The sequence below is a fragment of the Podarcis filfolensis genome, assembly GCF_964270895.1.
Source record: "Podarcis filfolensis genome assembly, chromosome: 6".
In the NCBI taxonomy this organism is placed as follows: domain Eukaryota; kingdom Metazoa; phylum Chordata; class Lepidosauria; order Squamata; family Lacertidae; genus Podarcis; species Podarcis filfolensis.
Window position 1 is genome coordinate 24,224,173 of NC_139609.1, and position 24,803 is coordinate 24,248,975.

Genomic DNA, 24,803 nt, shown 5'->3' on the forward strand with positions numbered 1-24,803 from the left:
TTCTTAACCTGAAGCGCTATTTCTGGGTTAGCGGAGTCAGTAACCTGAAGCGTATGTAACCTGAAGCATATGTAACCTGAGGTACCACTGTATACAGTATAACCAGTGCTTTTTGGGCGGGGGGTACACAGGGGCACGCATACACCTAAACATTTTGTGAATCTTTGTACTTTTGTCCATTTACTGTATTCATTTTTCCTGATTCGAACTATAAAATGGTGATTTTCTTGAGTCAAAATGAGAGTACCCCTAAACTTTTTTTTAAAAGGAAAAAAAAAGAGCACCGAGTATTATCGCTGTTAGGCAAGAGCAGAAGCTGTCCACTTCGGTCTCGAAGCTAAACGCTCTGCCTACGCCTTGTTTCCTAAAAACACATTCCCGATTTCCTTCCAACACTCTCTACCCGCGCTGAAGAGTTCGCTAAAAAAGACGCGGAGGAGGAGGGAGCCGTGTCTCTCTCTAAAAATAATCCCTCTTTGTTCACCCGCAGACAAGGCACTCTCGCGGCCCCGTGTCCTTCCGCACGCAGCTAGAAGCGGGCGGGTTGGTTGGCTGGCTGGCTGCCTCTTGCTCTCGCGCTCCCTCGCCCCGCCCCTCGCCGAAGGTGATTCGGCGCGAGGCCGGGGCCGGCGCGTGGGAGGGGCCGCCGCCGCCGCCGTTGTTGCCGTTGGAAAGCGGCTCCTTTTGTGTTTTCCCCCACAATGCACCAGCGCCTCCTCCTCCTCCTCCTCCGCGGGAAAGCAAAATGGCGAAGGGCTGCGGTGGAGGCGAAGGGCTGCCTGTGAGGCTGCCTTGAGCTTCGTCCTCGTCCAGCCCACCCCCCTCCCCGGTCCAACGGCCCTATAGAGCTCCCCAGCACCACCCCCGTGAGGCGGTTGGTTCGCCGGCCGGCGGGAGGCTTCTCTCGGGAGGAGCGCGTTGAGCTCACTTGATTTCCCTGTATGAAGCGGGTGGCCCCACCGGAGAGACCGAATGAGGTGGGTGAAGGGAGCGGGGAGGGGGAGGGGGGTCCCGGGAAGGGGAAGGGAAGCCCCCCCCCCCGGCTGGCGCAGGGAGCGGGAGAAAGAGCTCGGCTCCGTCTCCCCTCCCCTCCGCGCCCTCAGTTTCCTCCGCTGGCTGGATTTCCTTTCTCTGTTCTCCCCAAATCCGGTTTTGTTGGGTGGAGGGAACCGACATCACGAAGGCCTCTCTCTCTCTCTCTCCCACCCCCACCCTCCACTCCGACCTTATTTTTAATTGTGCTTTGATAAAAGAAGGCGGGGAGGGGTGTGTTTGGGTAATATTACTGGCGACAGAAAAGCTGCATTTGTGGGTTTGAAGAGGCTTCTGGTTGTATTCCCCCTCCCCACCTCCCAACCTGGAGACCAAAACAAAGGCGAGGGCCTCCCGGGTGGGGGTGGGGAAGAGGGTGGCACTTTGATAGCTCGTGGCGACCTCGACTCCCAGAGAACGGGGAAGTTTCCTGGCTTTGTTGATCCGTACCTATGAACGAGCCGCGGCGTTTTGTTGTTTTTGTTTTTTTTTTTTTGTTATGATCGTCGCTCTTTGCCTGTGTAGATGTTTATGTGGCGTTTAGAAAATGAGGGGGTCCGGTAATTTTAGACTCTGGATTTGCAAAAAACCAAAACCCAACAACCCCCAATAAAGATGGTATTGCATATTATTTCAAAGGGGGCTCGTTACTCTCCTCCTTCTCTTCATCTCATGTTTATAGTTTTAACACATTTTAGCAGCCCTGAGATAGATAAATGGCCACACACACAGTGAGTCTTCTAAAGAGGTCCCGTGGAATATGTGTACTCTGTATCCGTGGGGCCTCTTTTAAAGGACTCACCCTGTGTGTGTGCGTGTGTGTGTGTGTGTGTGTGTTTGTGTACACATACACACATGCTTCTGATCATGCACAGAATTCCATGCCTTAAATAATTAACTGTGGCCATATAGGTTGATAGCTATATAGGTTGGTAGAGCACGAGACTTTTAATCTCAGGGTCATAGGCTCGATCCTCATGATGGGCAAAAGATTCCTGCATTGCAGGGGGTAGGACTAGATAATTCCTTGTAGTCCCTTCCTACTTGTGATTAATTGCAATTTCTGTCCAGCTGCTGTTTGCTTAGTGGTCTTGGTTGATGTCCTTCCGCTGTCACTTAACCGCTATTGCAATGCATTTTATGTTATTTTTTTCCTTTGATGTGGATAGCACAGATTACATTATTCTGGTTTTCAAATGTTACTGTGCCACTCATCTCAGTGTTTTGGTGGTTTGTTCCTTATGTGAAAAGCAGGTTCAGTTCATGAATTAAATTGAGGGTGTCCTTTCCTTTGGGGGAAAATCAGTTTTACAAGCTTTTAACTCATTTCTGGGATGCTAAATTCTCCACTATGACTGCCAGCCTCTCTTTAGAATTCCTGAACTCCAGGTGCTCTTGTGGCAGTATGGTGGAATTGGAGCAGCAGTGTGTAAGAAAACTATCTTGAGAAAGTCCAGATTAGTGGGGCATGGCAACCCTCCTGGTGAACAAAGGTAATAGGTGTATATATATCCCACCCTTTCTCTGAGGAGTTCAAGGCAGCATACATGGGTCTCTCCACACCCTTTTATCCTTGCAGTAACCCTGAAGATGGTTAGGCTGAGTAAGTATAGTGCGATCGCATCTTGCGCAGTGGGTACGTTTTGGGGATGGTGCGCATACACAAAAATACATATACAGTGGTACCTCGGGTTAAGTACTTAATTCGTTCTGAAGGTCCGTTCTTAAACTGAAACTGTTCTTATCCTGAAGCACCACTTTAGCTAATGGGGCCTCCTGCTGCTGCCGCGCCACTGGAGCATGATTTCTGTTCTCATCCTGAAGCAAAGTTCTTAACCTGAAGCACTATTTCTGGGTTAGCGGAGTCTGTAACCTGAAGCGTATGTAACCCAAGGTACCACTGTACTTTGAACCGCTTCGATGCAAGCAATCTTACCTTCTGGACCTGATGCACCAAATGGGTCTTACTCCAGCAAGCAAGGCAGAGCGCTTTTAAGTTGTCAGTCTTGCTTACCAGACTCTGGGAGGCTCTCAGAAGATCTCATGAGAGGCACCCATAGCCTGGTAAGCAAGACCAAGAGCTTAAAAACTTTCCACCCTAGGAAAACCCTGTGCAAGAAGAGCTTTTAAGCTCTTCAGCTTCCATGCATTTACATTGTGTGATTTCAACCAGCTGGCCTTCAACTGCATAAAGCTGAAATTGCATGTGTTAAATGTGTGTAAGTTGCAGGTTACCTGTACAGGCAGTCATTGTGACAGCCCAATGACCAAGCCTCCACTAACACTATACAATGAAAAATGTCAGTTATTCTTTGGTGAAGAAAAAAAGAGCCAGTATTGTGAAAGAGCAACATATCTCAACCTTGGGGCCCCAGATGTTGGACGACAACTCCCATCATCCCTAGCTAGCAGGACCAGTGGTCAGGGATGATGGGAGTTGTAGTCCCAGCAACATCTGGGGACCTAAGGTTGAGAAAGGCTGGTTAGAGGTTAAGAGTAGGAGGACTTTGGAGAGTTGGATTCAAGTGCTTCTTCAGCTGTGAAGATTACTGGGTTCCCATGAGCTAGCTCAGGGTCAGCAAGGTTTACCTTGCCTTGTCCGGTTCACTCCAGTGGAGATCCCACCGTGGGCCGGATTGTGCACGTGTGTGAGCGTGCATGCGATTTCCGGCACCGCGAAAATGAGTCCCCACACCGTGTTGCACTGGTTTAGCACAGCGTGGGGGCTCGCCAAGCGGGTGGCTCGGTTCGAGGGCAGCTCATGGGCCAGTTAAACAACCCCCATGGACCACTTGTGGCCCATGGGCCTTAGGTTTCCTACCCCTGGACTAGCTAGTCACTTAGTCTTCGCCTAATTTCTTCACAAGATTGTTGAGAAGAAGAGGAGTTTGGATTTGATATCCTGCTTTCTCACTACCCTAAGGAGCCTCAAAGCGGCTAACAATCTCCTTTCCCATCCTCCCCCACAACAAACACACTGTGAGATGAGTGGGGCTGAGAGACTTCAGAGAAATGTGACTAGCCCAAGGTCACCCAGCAGCTGCATGTGGAGGAGCGGGGAATCGAACCAGCCATGTAGGGTGCCTTGAGCTCCTTTCAAGAAATATAGTATATAATTAATTGATTAAAAAATATATTCCATATAGGTGTTATTTATCTACTGGAATGTTTTGGTAATCTCACTTGATTTAACAAGTGGTTGTGGGGACTGCAGTCTTACTGAGGGCACATTAGCATGGGACTGGGTATTGGGGAAGCATATTTTTTTCTGATATATTAATTGGTATAGTCAAGGTAAGTGAACCCCTGCATTGTCTACAAAAAATGAAATAAATTGTGGATTCAGTGATAGTAATAAAATCAACACATGGGAGCTTGGTTGCTTGTGAAGCCCACAAACCAGGGGTAGCATAGCAGCCTCAGACTTCTGTGTAAAAAAGTAAGGTAGTCACTTCCTACAAAGTTCATTGCACAGCGCACAGTTCCTTACCCACTCTATTTAGTTGTTTACACATTTATTATATCACTTTAACTACAGTAACCTCTAAGTAGTTTACACCCACACTGTCCTTGTTTTCCACTGAAGGGTTCTAGGTGGGGGTCTTCCTAGCTAGAATGCACACAATTGTTAGAACTAGAACTGCCTGGGACTGAACATGTTATTTTACATGCAAAAACATGAAATGTAATACAGCCTTTTTGTGCACATTCAAAGAATGTGGGCCGCTTTCAGACACAGAAGAGGGCAAAACAGGCACGGCAGGCTTATGCTCACTGTGGTGAGTGTAGTGGTGGTGTAGTGGTTAAGAGTGGTAGATTCATAATCTGGGGAACCGGGTTCGCTTCCCCTCTCCTCTACATGCAGTTGCTGGGTGACCTTGGGCTAGTCACACTTCTCTGAAGTCTCTCAGCCCCACTCACCTCACAGAGTGTTTGTTGTGGGGGAGGAAGGGAAAGGAGAATGTTAGCCGCTTTGAGACTCCTTCGGGTAGTGATAAAACGGGATATCAAATCCAAGCTGCTGCTACTACTACTACTACTACTACTACTACTACTACTACTACTCTTCTTCTTCTTCCAAGCACAATGACATATGAATGAACCTCACTTTTCAGTCCAAACTTTGGAAAAGGAAAAAAGAAACGCTCTACTCTGTTATCTGTATGTTTTCTTTATTTTAACTTGAAGACTAGTGGGCAGGTTGTTCCAATCCTCAAAATCCCTTGTGCTTCTTGTTGAAACAAGAGAAGGGTCTCCAGCTCTTATCTAAGCCTTACCTCTTCATTGAGGCATTGACTTCCTTCTGCAGAACAGAAGGATTGATGATTGCCATGTTCCATTCCTCATTACCTCACAGCTGCTTCCTGGCTGCTGTTCACATTCCCTGGAGCATGAGAAGTGGTCATTGGTGGCCAGTTAACATCTCATCTACCTTCAGTAGCCAGCGACCATTTGCATGGCAGACAAGTTGAGTCCCCATCACTTCTATATCATACAGCATGTAGAGCGGCTTCATTGCTGGGTCCTCATTATTAAGCCGTTGAAATGGGACTCTGAGCTAGCCCTACTCTGGAAGCAGGGCTGTGGCATCCTGTAGGTCTACTTGGAGTCCTGTAGAGTCAGTTGCAGCAAGCTCTTCTCAGAGCAGCGGCAACTCACAGAATTTTAACCTTTTCCTGCTTACCAACTTGCTCGAGCAGAAGAATACGTGTGGGAGCAAGCTCAACTTGCTTTGTGCAGTGGCGCTTCATCATCTTGTGTGCACAGTGTGAACATGTGTAAGTCTCAGTCTGCTGCATCTGTGTGTCGTGTTTTCTGATAGTTGTGGTGTGCAGAAAGGGGAAGTACCACCTTCTGGATTACCAGCATCAGTTGGTGGCAGAGTAGGAGGAAGTGGGGGTGGGGGTGGGGGTGGGGGAAGACCGCTTCTATTGCCATAATCTGCTCTAGACTTTGCCAGCTCTGTTTCTGCCCCCAGTTTAGTCTTGTCTAGCTACCTCTGCAGTATTTTACCATTTCGCCTCAGTGTTGCACTATTGCTCTTGTGGTTTGTTTGCACTGAGCTGAGAGCTAGATAGCAGTATCACTGATCAGCTGTGAACATCTACTCCTTATGCACTTCTTCCAAGCTACCAACCTCTTCCTGGTGCACTTCTAGTTCCATGTACATTTAGAAATCGTATGTACGTTTAGAAACCAATGTAACCAGCTTTGTGTTTTTGTTTGGAGAAAGTTGGGTATATATATAATTTTTTGTAATTCAGCCAGTTATTTGAGATCTAGATGAATGCAGATATATATCAACTGTGGGAGCAGAAGCCCACTTCCCTATGTGGATTTCCTATAGTTTCGCCTTCCATCACTAAGAAAGTAATTGCGTATTAAAAGGAAAATATTCTCTCATGTCATTGATGGTATGACGGAAGATTACCTTTTTTACTACTGTTTTCATAAGCATAACACTTGACGAACACAAAAACGTTGTCATAATTTGCTTATTTTGGAAAACGATTATACAAGTATTAGTGGTATATTGACTTTTCTTAATGATGACATTGCCTTTTAAAATTATTGGGGTATATTTGGGTATTGGCAACCAATTCAAGTTTGTAGTATTAGCATAAATTTAGAATTGCAGTTTGAATATCCTAAGTAGCCATGACCAGTGGATTATCACTTGGTAAAAAAGTAAAATGGGCCTTCTTGGTGATAGCACCCACTCTCCAGAACGCTGTCTCCCAGGTAATTGGGATGGAAGCAGCAATGATCTCTAAAACATATTCATCAAACCTTTACTCAAAAGTAGACCCATTAATTTCAGTGTTTGTTCTGAATAAAACTTAGCTGAATACCACCCTATATGTTTATCCAAGCTTTCCTGGACTCTGATTATTTTCTTTTTCTTTTTTTCTTTTTTAAAGTGGTTTTCTGCACTGCTCAGTTTTATTTGTGATACATGTTTTGCTTTTTTATCTAGTTTTTAGGAATTTTTAAATTGAATTTTGTGTTTTTATGTGGAGTGCTTAAAATATTTTTCCTACATTAAGTGGCCTAACAATTGTTTCCAATGTTACTCATGATATAGACATATTTCAGTGTGTCTGCTCAGAGTTTGATTAATGTTGGGTATCACCAGGTTCATTGATCAGCATATTTTTGTTTTAAATGTTGAAATTATAAGTGTTGAGTAGACTATCATAACCCAGATCTAATAGTTCTTCAAAGTAACTGTAACCAACCAAAACAGAAGTACGTTGCCTTCTACTTTACAAGTCTACTGCTACTGTTGCAACAGATTTTAAGGTTGCCATCTTGTTTGTGCTTTGGAGTAAGTCTCATTGGAATCAGTGGGATTCCAAATCAGTGTTTCTGGGAAATGGGTTATCTGTAAGACGGCAAACATAAGCTTATTTACTGTGGAGCAAGCCCCATTGAACACAGTGGGACTTCGTGCAGTCATACCTCGGGATAAATATGCTTCAGGATAAGTATTTTCGGGTTGCGCTCTGCAGTGACCTGGAAATAACAGAGTGCACTACTTCTGGGTTTCGCCGCTCGCGCATGCGCAGACGATCAAAATGACATCATGCGCGGAAGCGGTGAAATGCGACACGCAGTCGCGTCTTACGTTCTATTCAGGATGCAAACGGGGCTCCGGAACGGATCCCGTTTGCATCCCGAGGTACCACTAGTGAACATGAGTAGGATTATAATAATGCTAATTTTATTATTTGTAGCATACCCGCCTGACTGGGTTAACAGAACATTATGTTCTCTTTTAACACAATTATGTACTTGTCAAAATTAAGTTGTTGTGTTGTGTACAGCTGGTTTTGGGGGCTCTTCTATCAGTAGACATTTTCAATGGATGAGTTCCATCCCTCTATCCCAGGGTTCCCCAGTGGTTATAGGGAAGATGAGGCTAGCCTAATTCACTTATTAAAATTTGGTAGATAAATTATTGGGTGCAGGGGGACACCCTCTTTCATTAATACCACATTCTCCTTTTCACTGTGTGCTGAAAGTTGGAATTCATGGTTTACCTGGCACTGCATCCATCCCAAGATTTAGAAGCCAAGAGCAGTGTTTGCTCTATTTCCTTACAACTTTTTGTAAGTGCCTTGGTTATGGTTTTGTGTTCCGATGTGTTATGCAAATACTCGTTGAACAAGTACAACATCGCACTTGCAGAGTGAAAGGAAGCATTTTGCATTTGTTGCTGTACTGTAAATAGAAAATTTAAAATGACACTGGTTTTTATCATTACAAATGGCACCAAATGACCATTTTACTCGTTAGTTGTGCAAGTAATTCAGAGGATTATATTGACAGTAGAAATGGCAGAACTCTGATGTTTACCACTCAATCTTGACATCCAGGAATATGACCTACTTCCCCAGCCCTGTATTTTGATATTGCAGTAGCTACAATTCCCCAGGAGGAAGGCTAACTTCACCTTTCATATTCATATCTCAGATTTTTCTTCAGATAAGTTCTGTTTTCAGTCCCACTCCTATTTTGAGTACTCCCTTTTTATAATAATAATAATAATAATAATAATAATAATAATAATAATAATAATATCTTTATTGTCATTGCCCCCTCTCAGGGACAACGAAATTACTTGACTGCTCCATAAAAACACTAATTAAAACAATACAGTATAGTACAGCAAGGAAGATTAGATGACTTTCAAAGTCCAGGCTTCCCATTCAGGGCCGAGATCGCTCTGGAGAAGAAGCTGTTCTTAAGACGGCTCGTTCTTGTCTTCATCGTCCTGTATCTCCGTCCCGACGGCAGGAGCTCGAAGAGACAGTGACCAGGATGCGATGGATCTTTTACTATGTCCAGTGCCTTCCTATGGCACCTTGTGGCATAAATCTGCTCTAAGGTGGAGAGTGGGCAGCCAACAATGCTCTCTGCTGCCTTAACAACTCTGCACAACCCCATCCTGTCCTGGGTAGTACAGCTTCCGTACCACACACATAAGCCATAAGTGAGCACGCTCTCAATGGCACAGTGATAGAAGGCAAGCAGCAGTTTCTGCGGAAGATGGTTTTTCCTTAGAATTCTCAAAAAGTACAGTCTCTGCTGTATATTTTGTATATTCAGTATATTAACTTAATTAGATTGTATTTATTTGCATTTTGGTGTCACATGGCTTGTAGTTTTCTGATGGCTTTTAGCTGGAGGGTTGCAAGGTGCAAAGAGGGCTTTATATTTTTACTACAAGAAGAAGAGCAAGTGACATATTATTCATATTAATTCTACATTTATTTTTGTTCTTTAGAGACTCTACGGGGGTGGGTAATTCAGTGGTCCACAAGCGGTCTCCTTTACGCCGAAACCAAAAACCACCAACGTCCTTGACCAAACTGTCCTCGCGGGATGGACAGAAAACCAAAAAGCCAGTGTGCAAATTCGAAGAAGGTCAAGATGTCCTAGCTAGATGGTCAGATGGCTTGTTTTATCTTGGAACTATCAAAAAGGTAATTTGTGTCCAACAGCCTTGTAAAATGATCATACTTCTGAGGCTGTGCCACCTAAACACTAACATTTATTCTCCTTTTCAGATAAACAAACTTAAGCAGAGCTGCTTCATTATATTTGAAGACAGTTCCAAATCCTGGGTTCTCTGGAAGGACATACAAACAGGCAAGAACCTTACTTTATTTTTATTGACACTATGAAATTTCAGACCTCATCTATTTCCAGTCTTGTCCCAGTGAGAGACCCCATGGGAGGGAACAGAATAAAGTTAAAGGCTTGGTCAGGGAGTTTGCGTTAATAGACACTTTAGGTCCCTTTTTGACAACTCTGCATTGATCTTGGATGGGCAACATTTATCAGCATGGCCCTTAAAGCAGGCATAGGCAAACTCCAGCCCTCCAGGTGTTTGGGACTACAATTCCCATGATCCCTGACCACTGGTCCTGTTAGCTAGGGATGATGGGAATTGTAGTCCCAAACACCTGGAGGGCCAGAATTTGCCTATGCCTGCCTTAAAATCTTATCTCCTTCAATTTCTTATGTCTATGCTGGAAGCAAGACCTGGCTGAGCCATCTGTATAGCAGTGTCCTGTTTGAGGAACTTCCCCAGGGAAGTGCATCTGTTGCTGTTTAGATGTAAACAGCTGGCCCCCAAAACATGATTAGCTATTGCAATCATTTTTACACTGGTCATCATCCTGAGCTTTTATAGGAAAGAGGTGAAGAGGGTGATGTAAAAATGAATTTCATAATAACATGTAGTTTTATTCCGCGAGCTGGCTGGCGGTGCGTAGCTTCTCTCTCCCCCACCCCAGCTGCGGGCAGGAAACACCTCCCAGATAGCTTCCCACTTGCTACAGCATTGAGGGAAACCACACTTTCGCCAACCGGATGACTGACGTTGCCCTGCTCCCCCCCCCCATGCCATTATCGGTGTATTGGATGACCCCAGTTTTTTGATGTGATTTTTGAGTCAAAAAACCTTGTCCAATACATGGAAAAATACGGTAATACAACTGGTATCCATTTAGTCTATGTATTTTATTTATTTAATGTAAACCATAACATTTTATCTTTTTAGGAGCTACTGAAAGTGGGGAAATGGTCTGTACAATATGCCAGGAAGAATATTCAGAAGCACCCAATGAAATGGTTATTTGTGATAAGTGTGGTCAAGGTAAAGTGAACTTCTTAATGTGCAGAATTTTTTAAAAATTCAGGATTGTATTACACAGTGTCACTCAGCTGATGGCAAGGGTTCCATCAGCAAAAGAGGAAGGGGATTTTATCTATTTATCTATGTATCTGTTTATTTATTTAGCCAATTCACTATTCCCTCTACAGCCTTTCATATGCTCTTGAAGCTACTCCACAGGTTCCCTTAAAATTCTGGAGCAGATTGCTGGAGGCAGGGGCTTGCAGAAAATTGCTCCCCTTCCTATTTTGCTGATGGAAACCTTACCATCAGCCGAGTGACACAGTTAAGTTAGTGCTGTGTCCACTGTAAGTACACGGGGTGAGATCGAGTGTTGTGCCAGCAGACCTGACAGGTCTTCCTCGTCCTTCTCTTCCCTTCTCCAGCTAGAGGGTCCTCTAGCCCTTCAGAGCAGATTTGGATGGCAGAGGTGTGTGTGTGGTGTGTAGGAGAGGAATTGGAAGTTCTCTTGTAGGTCTGTTACATAAGCAGGCTGGCACTGTTACATGTTGTCCCGTTGATACGGTTGTGTACATATGGGATATGTATTGTACCTCTTGACATAAAATACATTTGAATTATAATGTAAATCAGAAGATGGATTGGGTTTTCTTTATTGTCACGTGCCATAAAGGTTAAGACGGCAAGGGTGTTTAGTAACCTTAGAGTAATAAAAAATTTAAAAAATCTTTTTAAATTCAGGTTATCACCAGCTGTGTCACACACCAAATATTGATTCCAGCGTGATAGATTCAGATGATAAATGGCTTTGCCGGCAGTGTGTCTTTGCAACAACAACAAAGGTAGGTTAGTTACTTAGTGAAGTGACTACAGTTTAAATTTGAACTTGATTTTGTATAGTAGTGGTCGCTGCTTCAATCTGTTTTATTCCAGAGAGGTGGCGCACTTAAGAAAGGACCAAATGCCAAAGCACTGCAAGTCATGAAGCAGACATTGCCTTACAATGTATCCGACCTTGAATGGGATGCAGGCCATAAAACAAATGCCCAACAGTGTTATTGCTACTGTGGAGGTCCTGGAGAGTAAGCATGTTGAAACTCTTATGAAAAGATTTTCTCTCAGATTTATTGCTGTATATTCTATTAAATACCAGTAATCTGTATGAGATGCTGTGTTCTGTTCCAGAAATATTATGTATATATTTATAAGGCAATTTTAGTACAGTAATGGCCATTGTATCAGCGACCCTAGGCTTTCATTACACTTTCTGTTCAGTTTTAAAGTCTGCATTCATAAAAATAGGATTGTTAAGCTCACGTTTCTACACGTTTAACTTGGGAGCAAGCCTCATTAAACACATTGGGTTGTATTCAACTAAGTCCTACTTGGAGTAGAGCAGATCCACAGAAATTAATGAACCTAGGGTTATGTTGATTACCTTAAGTGAGTCTGCTCTGAATAGGACTAGCATTGAATAGCACGCAGTGGGAGTTACTTTCAAGTAAACATGCATAATATTAAGCCACACATTTTCAGTTGGAGTAAAATTATGATAAAATTTCCTTCAGCTTTTTGCCCGCTAAGTGTCACTTTTCCATTTACTGAAATGGAATCGATTTCATCCAGATCTGCCATGCAGAACAGGCTTCCACTCATCACCTTTCTTTCTTCCCACCTACAGCCTCCTATGGGCCCTCAAAATCTCCTACGGGAGGTTGGGGGATTCTCCAGAGCAAGTTTTTTTGGGGAAGGGCTGCAGTGAGAAGGAGAGAAAGGTGAAATCATGTTCTATGAGCAGAAGTCTGTTTGCACAAATTTGGATTCTGCCCCATGTGTTTGCACTTCAGTAGGGAACATGTAACACATTCCAATTCAATTCTTTCCTTTCTCCCTTTCTGTTAATGAAGCTGGTATTTAAAGATGCTACAGTGCTGCAAATGCAAACAGTGGTTTCATGAGGCTTGTGTGCAGTGCCTCCAAAAGCCAATGCTGTTTGGTGACAGGTAAGGTGTATTTTCTTGATCCTACTTGTGTTTGTCAGGGTTTTATTCTGGGGGGCAGGCCAGGGGGAGAGACAAGGAAAGAATGCATTTATACCTATAGCATCATAATACTATTATTTTCTGCACACTTGCAGTTATGACATGTGGTGACGTTCTTATTGCTGTTCTTTATTAGGATTGTATTAGTCTATATTTTTATTTGTAATTTGTTACAGAAAGACAGAATATAACTGTCCCCATTTACCTAGCTATGTATTTAGTTAGCTTGTATAAATAAAGTTACCTAGATAAAGATTCAGTTATCTTAACAATTATATTTATAATAACCGCTTGTTATGCAAAAATTCAGTTATCCAAACATAAAGAATTATGCCCAAAGCTCACTATAAACGCCACAGATTCAGATATCCGAACAACCTTTTCCGTGCTTTGTTGGTTGACTGCAGCCATTTTTGGGCAGAAACTATGGAGGGAGTGGGGAATGAGACAAATGAGAGAGCAGGAAAGATCGGACAAATCAGTTTTTCCTTTGTCTCTCTTTTGCTGGTTGGCTGCAGGCATTTCGGGAAGAAACCATAGAGGGTAGGTGAAGAGGTCAATCAGATCCAGATTAGAAATGTTCCCATAAGAAACAATATTGACTTGTTTTGTGAACGCTCACTTAATGAACAATTTTCAGGGAATGCATTGTGCTTGGTAACCGGGACTTGCATGTATATAAAACAAAGGAAGCATTTTAAGTTCACAAATCTAGATAACTTTATTAATTATTGGATATGCTACTAAGTAGCATGTATTGGCTCCTTTGGGCTTTGAAGTCATAGACATCGTGCAAAGTGAATATGTTGCTACAAGTAAGTACCTTCTCAGCAATTACTTTTTTTGTTTATTTTTATTTTATTTTTAGGTTTTATACATTCATTTGTTCAGTTTGTAGTTCTGGACCAGAATACCTCAAACGTTTACCCTTGCAATGGTAAGTACAATGTTGCACTGGAGTAAATCATTCAGTAACCTAATAATTCAAAAGGGACACGGGTGGCGCTGTGGGTTAAACCACAGAGCCTAGGACTTGCCAATCAGAAGGTCAGTGGTTCGAATCCCCGTGACGGGGTGAGCGCCCGTTGTTCGGTCCCTGCTCCTGCCAACCTAGCAGTTCGAAAGCATGTCAAAGTGCAAGTAGATAAATAGGTACCACTCCGGCGGGAAGGTAAACGGCGTTTCCGTGCACTGTTCTGGTTTTCCTGAAGCGGCTTATTCATGCTGGCCACATGACCCAGAAGCTGTATGTCGGTTCCCTCGGCCAATAAAGCGAGATGAGCGCCGCAACCCCAGAGTCGGTCACGACTGGACCTAATGGTCAGGGGTCCCTTTACCTTTTAACCTAATAATTCAGTAAGTTGTTTATAGTTGGTTCTCATAACGTGCCTTTCGCTAATGTTTCTGGGGCAAGGGACCCATTGACTCATGATCAGGCTTCTAGGGGTCAGATGTCAAAGTTGGCATGGCCAAGGAAGGTGCAACAGTTTTAAAGGTTTTTCTAAGGGACATATTTGGGGATTTTGTAAGGTCACAAAAACGTTTTGGCAGCACAGAATTGCAGTAGGGTGCACATGAGAGTGGTCAGTTAAAATACTTTTTAAAAAATGGGTTAAGGGAGGTGACGTTGAAGGAATGCAAAAAACTGGGTATCGCAGCAGGGCACAGATTAGCTACCCTTGCTGTAAACAAAGCACAAATAGTCCTCTAGTAAGTTTGTGAACAATTACTGTTATTAGTGTATTCTTCCTCTCTGGCTTCATATTGAGAAACAGAAATAAAATGTCTAGTAAGTGGTCATTCTTAACATATAATAAAAAGGTAAGGCTGTTGTCAGTTTTCTTGGTCACCAACAGGTAGTGCTGTGCTGTGAAATATGGCATGACAACAGACTTCTGCAAGCTGCTAGGCCATCATATCATTGTTGGAGGGTGAGAAGGGATGTGGTGGAGAGAGAGGAAGGCTCTCCAGCTGTAGTCCTGTTCTTCTGTTGCCCTCACTTCCTACCTCTTCTGCTGAATCTCAAACAGTGTCATTGGTGTGAAGCAGGCAGTATGAGCAGGGGAGGGGAGAGCAGGGAATGGAGAAGGGGGGTTGTCAAGGGAGCGGGAGGTAGGCCTGTCTGGCAGGCAAAGCAAGCTGGGGCACGGCCCCAGTAGTTTATAAAGTTGTAAAGTTCCTTAATGTAGCACAATAAGCTGACTGATTTATGAAGAGCCACATCACTACTTTAGCCAGGTGGGGTTCATACCTATGAAATTTTTTAATTTCCTAATTGTTTTTATTAAAACCTTTTGAATTCTAGGGTAGATATAGCACACCTATGCCTTTACAACCTAAGTGTTATTCACAAAAAGAAATACTTTGATTCGGAGCTTGAACTCATGACATACATTAATGAAAACTGGGATCGACTCCACCCTGGTGAGGTAAGTTGTTGAAATGCTGTTGGTTATCAGGTCAAATTATTGTGGTCAGTAGACTTTTTAAAAATGGGTTAGTCTATTTACAGACTATTATCAAGTGTATACAATTCCTCTTCTAATGAAATGATAGCTGGTTTTCAGAGGATTACATTAGGGTTGTAAGCGAGGGACTTGAACGTGCACACCAGTAGCTACAAAAGGCTGTCATTTAGCACATTAAGCCATAGTTTAAAACAAACAATGGTTTAATGTAAATGAGCACTATGTTGGTGCAGACTGCCTGAGAGTTCCAGCCGTGCTCCTCCATTGTGGTTGCTGCACCACAGACAAAGCAAACCAGAGTGTGTGATTTTTTTCTCTTCAACAAATCAAGAATGGTGACCAAGGATTGTCCTTGGCTTACCACTCATTGTTTGTCTGGAAAGAAACAAGTGTGTTTAGACAACATTACAAGCCAAACACTGCAGGAACTTTGCACTGCTCATTCATAGTAAGCCACAGTTTTAAACAGTTGGTTTAAACTGATTGTGGTTTCATATGAGATGTGATCCAGGCCAGTAAGAAGCTCTTAGTGCAACTTGTGGACTGCATTGTGGCCTAATTCCACCCCCACCTTTCCCTCTTCTGTAATTACCAGTTGATCAAGCATTGTTGCCCAATGTGTTTTCCCATCATTGCACCACATAGCTGGCTGCTCTTGATGTATTGTGTAATGTTGATTTTTTGCATTGTGGTTCTAGTTTTGTTTTTGATGTTACATTTCTGTTAGCTATCCTGAGCTCTCATGAAAGGAAGGGTGGGGTATAAGGGGGAGGGGGAGGTTTATGAACGTGATCAAGTCATGGAAAAAGTTGTAATACCGGTTACAGAAAAGAGTGAAGAGAATTCAAGAAAGTCAGTGCATGAGTTGGTGGCAGCCCCATGGAATCATAGGGTTTTTTTTGCAGGTACAGCCTGATTTCCTTTATGCACAAAATTGAATGGAAACCATGACAGTGGCCTGAAACATAGTTGTACAAGATGACAGAGATCCCACGGCACTAGTAGAAAACCCCACAACTCCTTTATTGCATTTATTTGTGTAAAAAGTGTGCCAAACAAATCTGGCATCATTTTCTGTGCACTTACCTCTAATAAAAATTATTAACTCTATTTGTAAAATGCTTCTTTTCCTGTCATTATAATGATAGTTGAAGTAAATTCAGTACCAAAAATAACAGGCTGGTAGGTGATTACTTTTCTCTGATTTCACCTAATTTAGAAAAGATTGAGGATTTCAAAATTATTTTTAATAACAATGTTTTAAAAATTCATAAATGCACCATTAAAAAAACGCTGAGATGGAATAATGCACTATGCGTACAATCTCAATGAGACTTCATTCTCCTCTCCTCCCTCTGTAGCCCATCACACTCCAATATATCAAACAAAGCAGCTAAATAATGGAATGGTTAGTCAACAAAAGTTTATAGCTGATTTTTAAAAAGCAATCATATTCTAAATGTATTCCTTTCATACTCCTGTCATGTTCAGTTCCAGCATTTCATTAAAATGCAAGGAATTATAAGTCTAGTTCTGTCAAAGCTATTCATTGTACCTGATACAGAAGTAGCCTGTTGGTAATATGTAAATAAAATAAAGCATGTTATTTTATTAACATTTATTGCTTTATTTTATTAATAAAACACTCCTAAACATGAATGCTATGCTTAGTTATTTGAACAGATGTGGAAGTTAGGAATTCCCCCCTACAATTTCCGTACTATCTTGTTAGGATGTTGAAGTTAATCAGCATACTACTTTTTCAAATTTCATTGTCTTAATAGCCAAATGCAGTAGGTATTCTAGAATATTACTCTAGAATTCCTAATGCATGTAGGAATTCTAGAATACAAATACACTTTGTCTCTTTCAATGGCTGAAGGTAATAATTGTGATTAGAAGTTTTACTGTAACTTTTAGTAGGTTAAATCACTTCTTAATACTTTACAGCTGGCAGACACACCAAAATCTGAAAGATATGAGCATGTTCTGGAGGCATTAAATGATTACAAGACTATGTAAGTTGATAGGGTTTTTATACACTTTTCTCTTCTTGATTTTGTTCTGAGGTTTCTTTGAATGATTCCCTAAAAACATGTCCATGGTAGCAGCAGGAGGAGGCACTTCAAAATTGTTTAAAGTCAAATCTGTAGTTATTGAGATACAAGTTAGGTGTTTAGCTGTCCTTTCGCTGCATTGGAAGGGAATTAAAGAAGGGACATAATATTGGTACTAGTAAGTTAAATTGGGGTTTATGTGTATATTCAAAGAAACACTTGTAGCTTCATGTTCTGTGTTTAATGTTTAACAATGTAGGTTTATGTCTGGAAAGGAAATAAAGAAGAAAAAGCATTTGTTTGGTTTGAGAATTCGTGTTCCCCCTTGCCCCCCAAATGCTGCTTTTAAGGCTGAGAAAGAGCCTGAGGGAACTTCACACGAGTTCAAAATTAAAGGCAGAAAGTCATCTAAACCTGTGCCTGATCAGAGGTAAATCATGATTTGTTCTCTATTGGAGTAAATAAATTATTTGGCAAATAACTGGTAAATGCATTTCCTGATACTTTTAAGTATCCAGATATGCAAATATTTATTAATTCCAGATTAATTACCACTGATTTCAGTGGCAGTTTGCAGGAATTATTGGGGCGGGTGTTTTCTGTAGGATATCTTCAAATAGCACTGGTTAATATGTTACACTTTCTCTTTGAAACTGAAGTTTTGCTTAATAGAATTAGTTTCGGCCTAGAATATTAACTGTTGTGTATAAGCTAATACTATAAAATGTTGCTTTATAGTAATAATCCTTATATAATAAGCAAATTAAATCAATTGGTTGGGTTCATATCTGCTCAGAGAACAAAATGTCCCTCCTGAAGATGTCCTCCGTGGAATCTGCAGTATTAGGCAACAGTTGCCCAGTCTTAAATTTCTGTTTCTTGAGCAAAGTGACATGAGACATAGCATGTTTAGTGGTGGCAACCTGCCTATGAAACTCCTTCCCAAGTGAGATTCAGTCTTCCTCCACTCTAGAAGGTGAAAGACAATTTTATTTGTCCAGGCTTATTAATCATTGGATAAATTATGGTGCCGCTGCTGCTATTTTTCTGTTTTACTATGACTTTGTGGTTTTAATGATGATTTATTGATGTGTAATTTTATTCTTTCTCAGCCACTCTGAACTTCAGATTGGAAGAAGGGCAGGATATAAAAGTACCATATAAATAAAGCTTAAAGTCTGACCCAGATTGGGTACTACATCATATATTTCTAGAATGTTTCCCCATGTGAGTTATGGCCTTTATCGCATTGTGCTAGCCTAAAAGTAGATCAGTATGATGAGGATGAAGGGCTCCAACAACATCCTCCTGGTCCCAACGCTAAAATTCTTTCCCCATACTTCACAACTAACAAGAACAGCAATCTCTGCATTTCTGCTGCTTACATAGGGCAAGACCATGAAGAAAGGCTCTTCTTCCTTTGCTTCGATAAGTGGTAGCACTGCTAATGGGGATGCTTCTCTTTGGCAATAGCCATATTCATACATAAAGAAAGAACATAGTTTAAGACTACATGAACAAGTCTCTGTGCAGCCAAGCAAAGCCTCAGACTAATACACTCCCAATTCTCCTATGTATAGGAGAACTGGCAGAATTTAGCTTCTCTCTCAAAGAGTCTTGGCGTAGTCTTACAAATCAGGGATCCTGGTTTAACTGTTTTTTTGTTGTAGATAGAAAAGCCAGCTCCATAACTCGTTGTTAGCAGTTGGCTTATTTAGCAGCTAACGATGTTTGTGGTAAAACGGAATCCCTAGTTTGTATATAATGCTAAGCCAAGATGATTTTGAAAGGAAAACTAAACTCAGCAGAAGTCCTCATCCTGGCTGTGCAAGAGGAAGAGCAGGGAGAGCCTGACTGTGCTTGAACCTATCCACAAGGCATTAGCCATAGTTCAGTTTTGCATGTTAATGGGGCCAGTATGTCTTTAAGTGCTCTATTCAAAGACATGCATGCGTTCCTGCAGTGGTTATCTTCTGGGTCCTATTAGTGTGTAACAAAAAGTCACAACGTGAGTTTCTTATAGAGAAAGAACTATATAGGTTCAGTGAATATATATTCAGGGTAGTAATCATGTTTGATAAATGATGATGGTAAAATGAAATCATAAACAATACTCAAACATACATTCTTTGGGGGTATCTTTTAAAAATGACTGTGGGCATCCTTCTAGGGAAGTTACTAATGGTGTAGAACGAAAGGGGAAGAAAAAATCTGTAGGCCGTCCACCGGGCCCATATACCAGAAAAATGATCCAGAAGATGTCTGAGCCATCTATTTTAGTAAGTGGCATTTTCATTTACTCGCTGATTACTTTATTGACTTAAAAATGGCCAATGTGTTAAACTGTATTTAAAAATAAAAAGCTATATCTCCTTGAAAAGGCAAGTATTTGCACAGCCTGAAAAGTTCTGTTCTTTTTTTTTTCCTTCCCCTTGGGAAAAGGAACCTGTTGTAGTGCAAGAATCTCCTCCTTTGGATTTACCTAGCACTACTGGGTGAGTAGGGGAAATGTACTCTTAAATTTGTGTTGTTCTTGCTTGGCTAATGTCTGATCAGATCAGATTTTAATATTTGATTACTTTTATCACATGGCAACATGAAATGGCTCAGATCTGATGGAACTGCACATTCATCCAATACCTCAGATGTGGAATCCACAGGTGCTGCCAGTACAAAAGAAACTACCTCAAACAGTATTTCCAAGCATTACAGGTACACTGCCATTTGCTTTATGCCGTGTGAGTGAAATGATGGATTGCAGCTGTTACTGGAAAGGTGACCCAATTATATGAAACACGTTGGCTCGGATTCTAATATAACTTCTTTCTGGAATGTTGGCAAGTCTCAACCATGGGGGGCTGCTGGAGGAAGAGGAGGTAATTGCACAAAATAGGGTCCCGAGAAATTAGAAAGGTCACAGAAAAGTTTTCCATCCCTTCCTTTCAGCAGTCTCCTTTTCCACACCCACCATTTGTCATTTTGTTAAAATTCTTTTACCACCCTTCATTCTTTTCAGGGTTTCAAGGTAGTATACAGTCGTAATACAAATACAGTAATAGAACAACCAATGCAGTCAATCAAATTGGCTTGAAACAGAGTAGCAAACTACCTGATACTAGAAGAATTGCAACGGTTGCCACCAGGTAGACTGTTCTAGGAATGTCTCAAAGTTTGGGGGTGTCAGCAGTTCAAGTCCCGTGTTGTTTTTTGAGTACCATATCTGATAAGGAAGGCACATGGAGGGGAAAAGATCTTAAAACACATACAGATTGCTTTGTATTTGGGTCTCAAGTTGTGCAGGATATAGATATATACCCACACCTATACAGAAAACAAGAGAAAGTAGAAAAATACAAACCAGAAGGAAAGGGGCATACAAAGGGTAGACTCCCATGGTTCAGGGTTTTATTGGTAATTACCAGCATCTTGAATTGGGCCCGGAAGCAAACAACAATCAGTGATATGTGTAAATTTTGCACAAACTGAAGCTTTGATCACTTTAAAGGATAGCCCCTTGGAGGATAGTGATACAACAGATGTATTGCTATAATCCGACTTGAAAATTACTAGGCCATGGATGCAAATTATATTATGAGGATGGACCTCAACTATTGCTATGCTGCAAGGATTTCCACTGGTGCAACAGGACATTTCCCCACAATTCCACCCTGTCATAGGTTTGGGGGAATCCCTGGAACAGATTTTAGGTATGCACAGGGGAAGAACATTATGTAAGGAGAAATAGTTGCTCTGAAGGAAAGTTCACTTAAACACTATGTTGAATACAACCCTCAACCTTAAATTATTGTTTCTTATCTTCCGTAGTTTGTCTGAATCCAGGAAAAGGACACGAACAGGAAGAACTTGGCCAGCTGCAATCCCACACTTAAGGAGAAGAGGGCGCCTTCCACGTAAAGCACTCCAGATTCAGAATTCCGAAATTGTGAAAGATGACGAAGGCAAAGATGATTACCAGTATGATGAACTTAATACAGAAATACTTAATAACTTGGCAGATCAGGAGTTACAACTTAACCATCTTAAAAACTCCATTACCAGTTACTTTGGTGCAGCAGGTAGGATAGCTTGTGGTGAAAAATACCGTGTTTTGGCACGTCGAGTGACACTCGATGGAAAAGTGCAGTATCTTGTGGAGTGGGAAGGAGCAACTGCCTCCTGACTGTAGTACTGAACATGTTTGCTGCACTGTTTATTTATAGGCACTGTTTATATAAATCAGGAGTGCAGAAGGAAACTTCTTTTGACATTTCTAAAAATAGAAACCAAGTTAGCCTTAACATTTCTTTCTTAACAGTACAAAACATTGTGCTGAAAATTCTACCATTTTTTAAATGAGGCTGGATTTTTTTAAGATAAGGATTTAGATTGTTTAGGGCGGGAATCTGGGATTTCATTTGCTTTTAAATGTGCACGACTTCAGAAGAGACTTGTCTAGAGAACATTCCATGTGGGTAGAGAATATTTTCTGTAGCTAGAGCAAATTTTTAGTAAGATTTCGTAATCTTTTCTTACCCAAATGTTTGCAAAAGTGTATTTCTACTTTGACAACCCTAGATTTTCATAAGGTGCAGTGTATATAATTCCTACTGAGGACTGTAAAATATTGAAATATTTCAAGCAAAGTGTAAAAAAAATATATTGAGCTTGTAAATTGCTCTGTGACTAGACTTCGTTGTCTTTTTAATATATTCTTTGCATGTGTGTATATATACACATACGTGTGCATGTGTATATATGTGTGTGATTGTGACCTATGCAATATAAATTATGGGATTGGGCAGCTTTTGACTATATATCCCATAATTCTTTTATCAGGAATAGTTGCAGTATTTACACAGCAGCATTTCTTCTCAGGCTTTAATGGGTGCTGTTGTTTGCCACATACTACAGAATATGTGTCAAATGAGTGCTGTGTGTTTTGGCAGTGAGTGCAGTCGTTAATGTCTTATGCCTTCAGAAAATAATTCAGGCTGCAATCCTCCACATAGAGGCCCAGTGATGAAAAGATTTGGTATACCTTTCAGGTTCACATAATCCCTCCCTGTCTCTCCTGTGCAGATTCCCCTTCCTTTCAGCATTAAGATATGTTTCAGCACTACATATACATAGTGCTAGAGATCCATGTATAGTTGCCTCAAACCAGAGTTTGCAAACTAGTTACAGCGAACAGTGGTTAGTGTTTATCTTGATGCAGATGTAATGTACATCACTAGAAAGAGAAGGGATTAGCAGGAGTACTTTTGCTATATCTTAGCCAAGGTTAAGAAATATGGGAATAATTTCATCTATTGTGGACCAGGTTGCTTTGAGGCTGCAATCCTGTACTCACTTACCTGGGAGTAAGCCCTAGTGAGCTCCATGGGACAAACTGCTGAGCAGACATGCCGAGGATTGTGGTGTAAACCTTCTTGATCTAAGCAGCCTGGCTGCACAGTATTGCAGCCTCAGTTAATGTTGGAGAAAGTTAGCTGTCTGACACAAATCTGAACTTGAAAATTTGAACATAAACTCTGGCTAGGAGAAAAAAGGATTTGTGACACATTGATTGTAAATTTTGTCTCCCAGTTAATTAAAAAGTCTGCAGGAATCACAATATTCCTTTTGTATGTAATGTTTTGTAGTCATGTTTGATAAACATAGTTGGAGCAAAGTGTTTAATTGCACAGGGTCAACAAACAGTATGTTGCCACTTGAAGTAACAATACTGCTTTTATTACAATATTACCTCTTCTGTTCTTATAAATATGAATCAAGTTTTAAATGAGTAACTTTATTTTACTTGTAAAATAACAAGTGTTTTTGTCGGGGCTAGATGTATTTTCTTTATTGGTTTTGAGTTGTTCTTTGTTTTTTGTTTTGCCAAAGAGTGTAAACAACTACTTTTTCTGATGGTTTCTCATTTTACTGCCTAATGGTTTACTGTCAGACACGAGCTTGCCAACAAAACAAAAAATATGACTTTAAATAGTGAGAGGCTATATGGCTAAACCTAATTGTACTAAAATTGACTTAAAAACAAAATGCTGTTATGATTGTTAAGGGAAATAAATCTTTTGTCACCACCTTATATAGCCAAAGGAAGCATAGACAAAATATGTTGTTCTGTGCTTGTGGCTGGCCAGTAAACTTACAAGCTTTACAAAGGTGATAATTTAAGTATACTTTTCTTTGCCTTCACTAGAAACATGAATCTCTTTTCCCCTCACACAGTCTTGGCTATTAAGTTAAAGTTGCCTTGCCTATAGCTGCAATATTTTGATAAGACCCAGGTTACTTTTTGAATGTTGGTCTCTTGGGACAATGCAAATTGTAGTTGTGATGTTAACAACCAGATTTTCATTAATTTTCTTTTTCACAATCTTTGTACTTCACATCAAGCACCAGCAGTATTTGCAGTAGGGCTTCCATACAAAGACAGCAGTTGGAATTTAGTTGGGGAGAGAAATTGACAAACTATCAACATATTTTTAGCTGTTTTTGTTCTCATTTTGTCACAGTGGTTGACATGTTTGTATTGCTGAAACTGTTCTCACGTTTTTAAAATCAACATTAAATGTGTGTATTTTTAAGAAGTTGTCCCTATTTTTGTTATACAGGTGTGAACTGTAGTTATATCTTAAAGCCTGATTTAAGTGTTTTTCCTTAAGTAAATTCAATGGGACTTTATAAACATGTTCTGGATTTAAGCAATGTGGATTGTAGCCCAGTCCCAAGGTTTCCTACTCCAATCTTCAGTGCAGCTTTCTTCCAAGTGATTTAGGCAACAGCACAATCCTAGGCATGTTCAGACAAGTGCAAATGCAAGAATACAACAGCTTGGCAATGCAGTCTCCTTTAACTCAGTGGGATTGATTTTGGCATAAATATGGGAATGAGGCTAATTATCTGAACATTGCTCCTCCCTTTCTAGTGCCTGAAAGAGCATTCTTGCATGTTGACTACTATATAACCTCCTTCAGCTTTTATAAACTGCAGGACATCAAATTTGGCAGTGTAGGTGACAAATGTGAAAAAACTATTTAGACCACTAAATAATGGCCCATTCTAAGCCACCAAGTCAGATAGGTGGATAATGATGATGATTGTTGTTATTATTTAATCTTTAGACTGAGTAGTCCACAATTCAGTATTGGTTTTAGCACCTGTATGCCATAGTTGAGACCACATTAATTGGATCCATTTCTGTTATTAGTTCAGAATCTCTAGTGAGACTCTTTTCAAACAAACTAGTGAATTATATTCTGCTGTACAAAATTAGAATGCTTGTTTGCGTTTTTATAGAGTTGTATTCTTAAAGATGTTATCTTTGCATAGTTTTGCTTCATTAATTAGGTATTCTCAGTAGCTTCCAGATAACTAGTGTAATTTTCAATGGTCTGCATAAGTTGCAGTGCTAAAAATAGTGACCCCGCGTTTAGCAAGCAGATGGAACTAAATCACCCAGTATCAGTTTTTATGGAGGCAGCTGCTATACTTTGTTTTGAGGTCATAGCATTGGAGCAAGGGAATTGCCCGTCCTTCCGTGAAGTAAATGTAA

At 41.0% G+C, this 24,803-nt stretch overlaps 1 protein-coding gene across 1 annotated transcript; it reads left to right on the forward strand.

The window, feature by feature from the left end:
* Positions 1 to 590: 590 nt before the first annotated feature.
* On the forward strand, positions 591 to 23,838 carry MTF2 (metal response element binding transcription factor 2). Its single transcript, XM_083620677.1, has 15 exons — positions 591 to 977; positions 9,323 to 9,521; positions 9,606 to 9,687; positions 10,604 to 10,699; positions 11,420 to 11,520; positions 11,612 to 11,760; positions 12,586 to 12,681; positions 13,589 to 13,657; positions 15,026 to 15,149; positions 17,139 to 17,206; positions 17,505 to 17,675; positions 19,416 to 19,524; positions 19,688 to 19,740; positions 19,856 to 19,957; positions 21,071 to 23,838. The coding sequence occupies exons 1-15, from the start codon at positions 973 to 975 to the stop codon at positions 21,423 to 21,425; spliced, it is 1,779 nt and encodes a 592-aa protein (XP_083476803.1). The 5' UTR covers positions 591 to 972; the 3' UTR covers positions 21,426 to 23,838.
* The last annotated feature ends 965 nt before the right edge of the window (positions 23,839 to 24,803 follow it).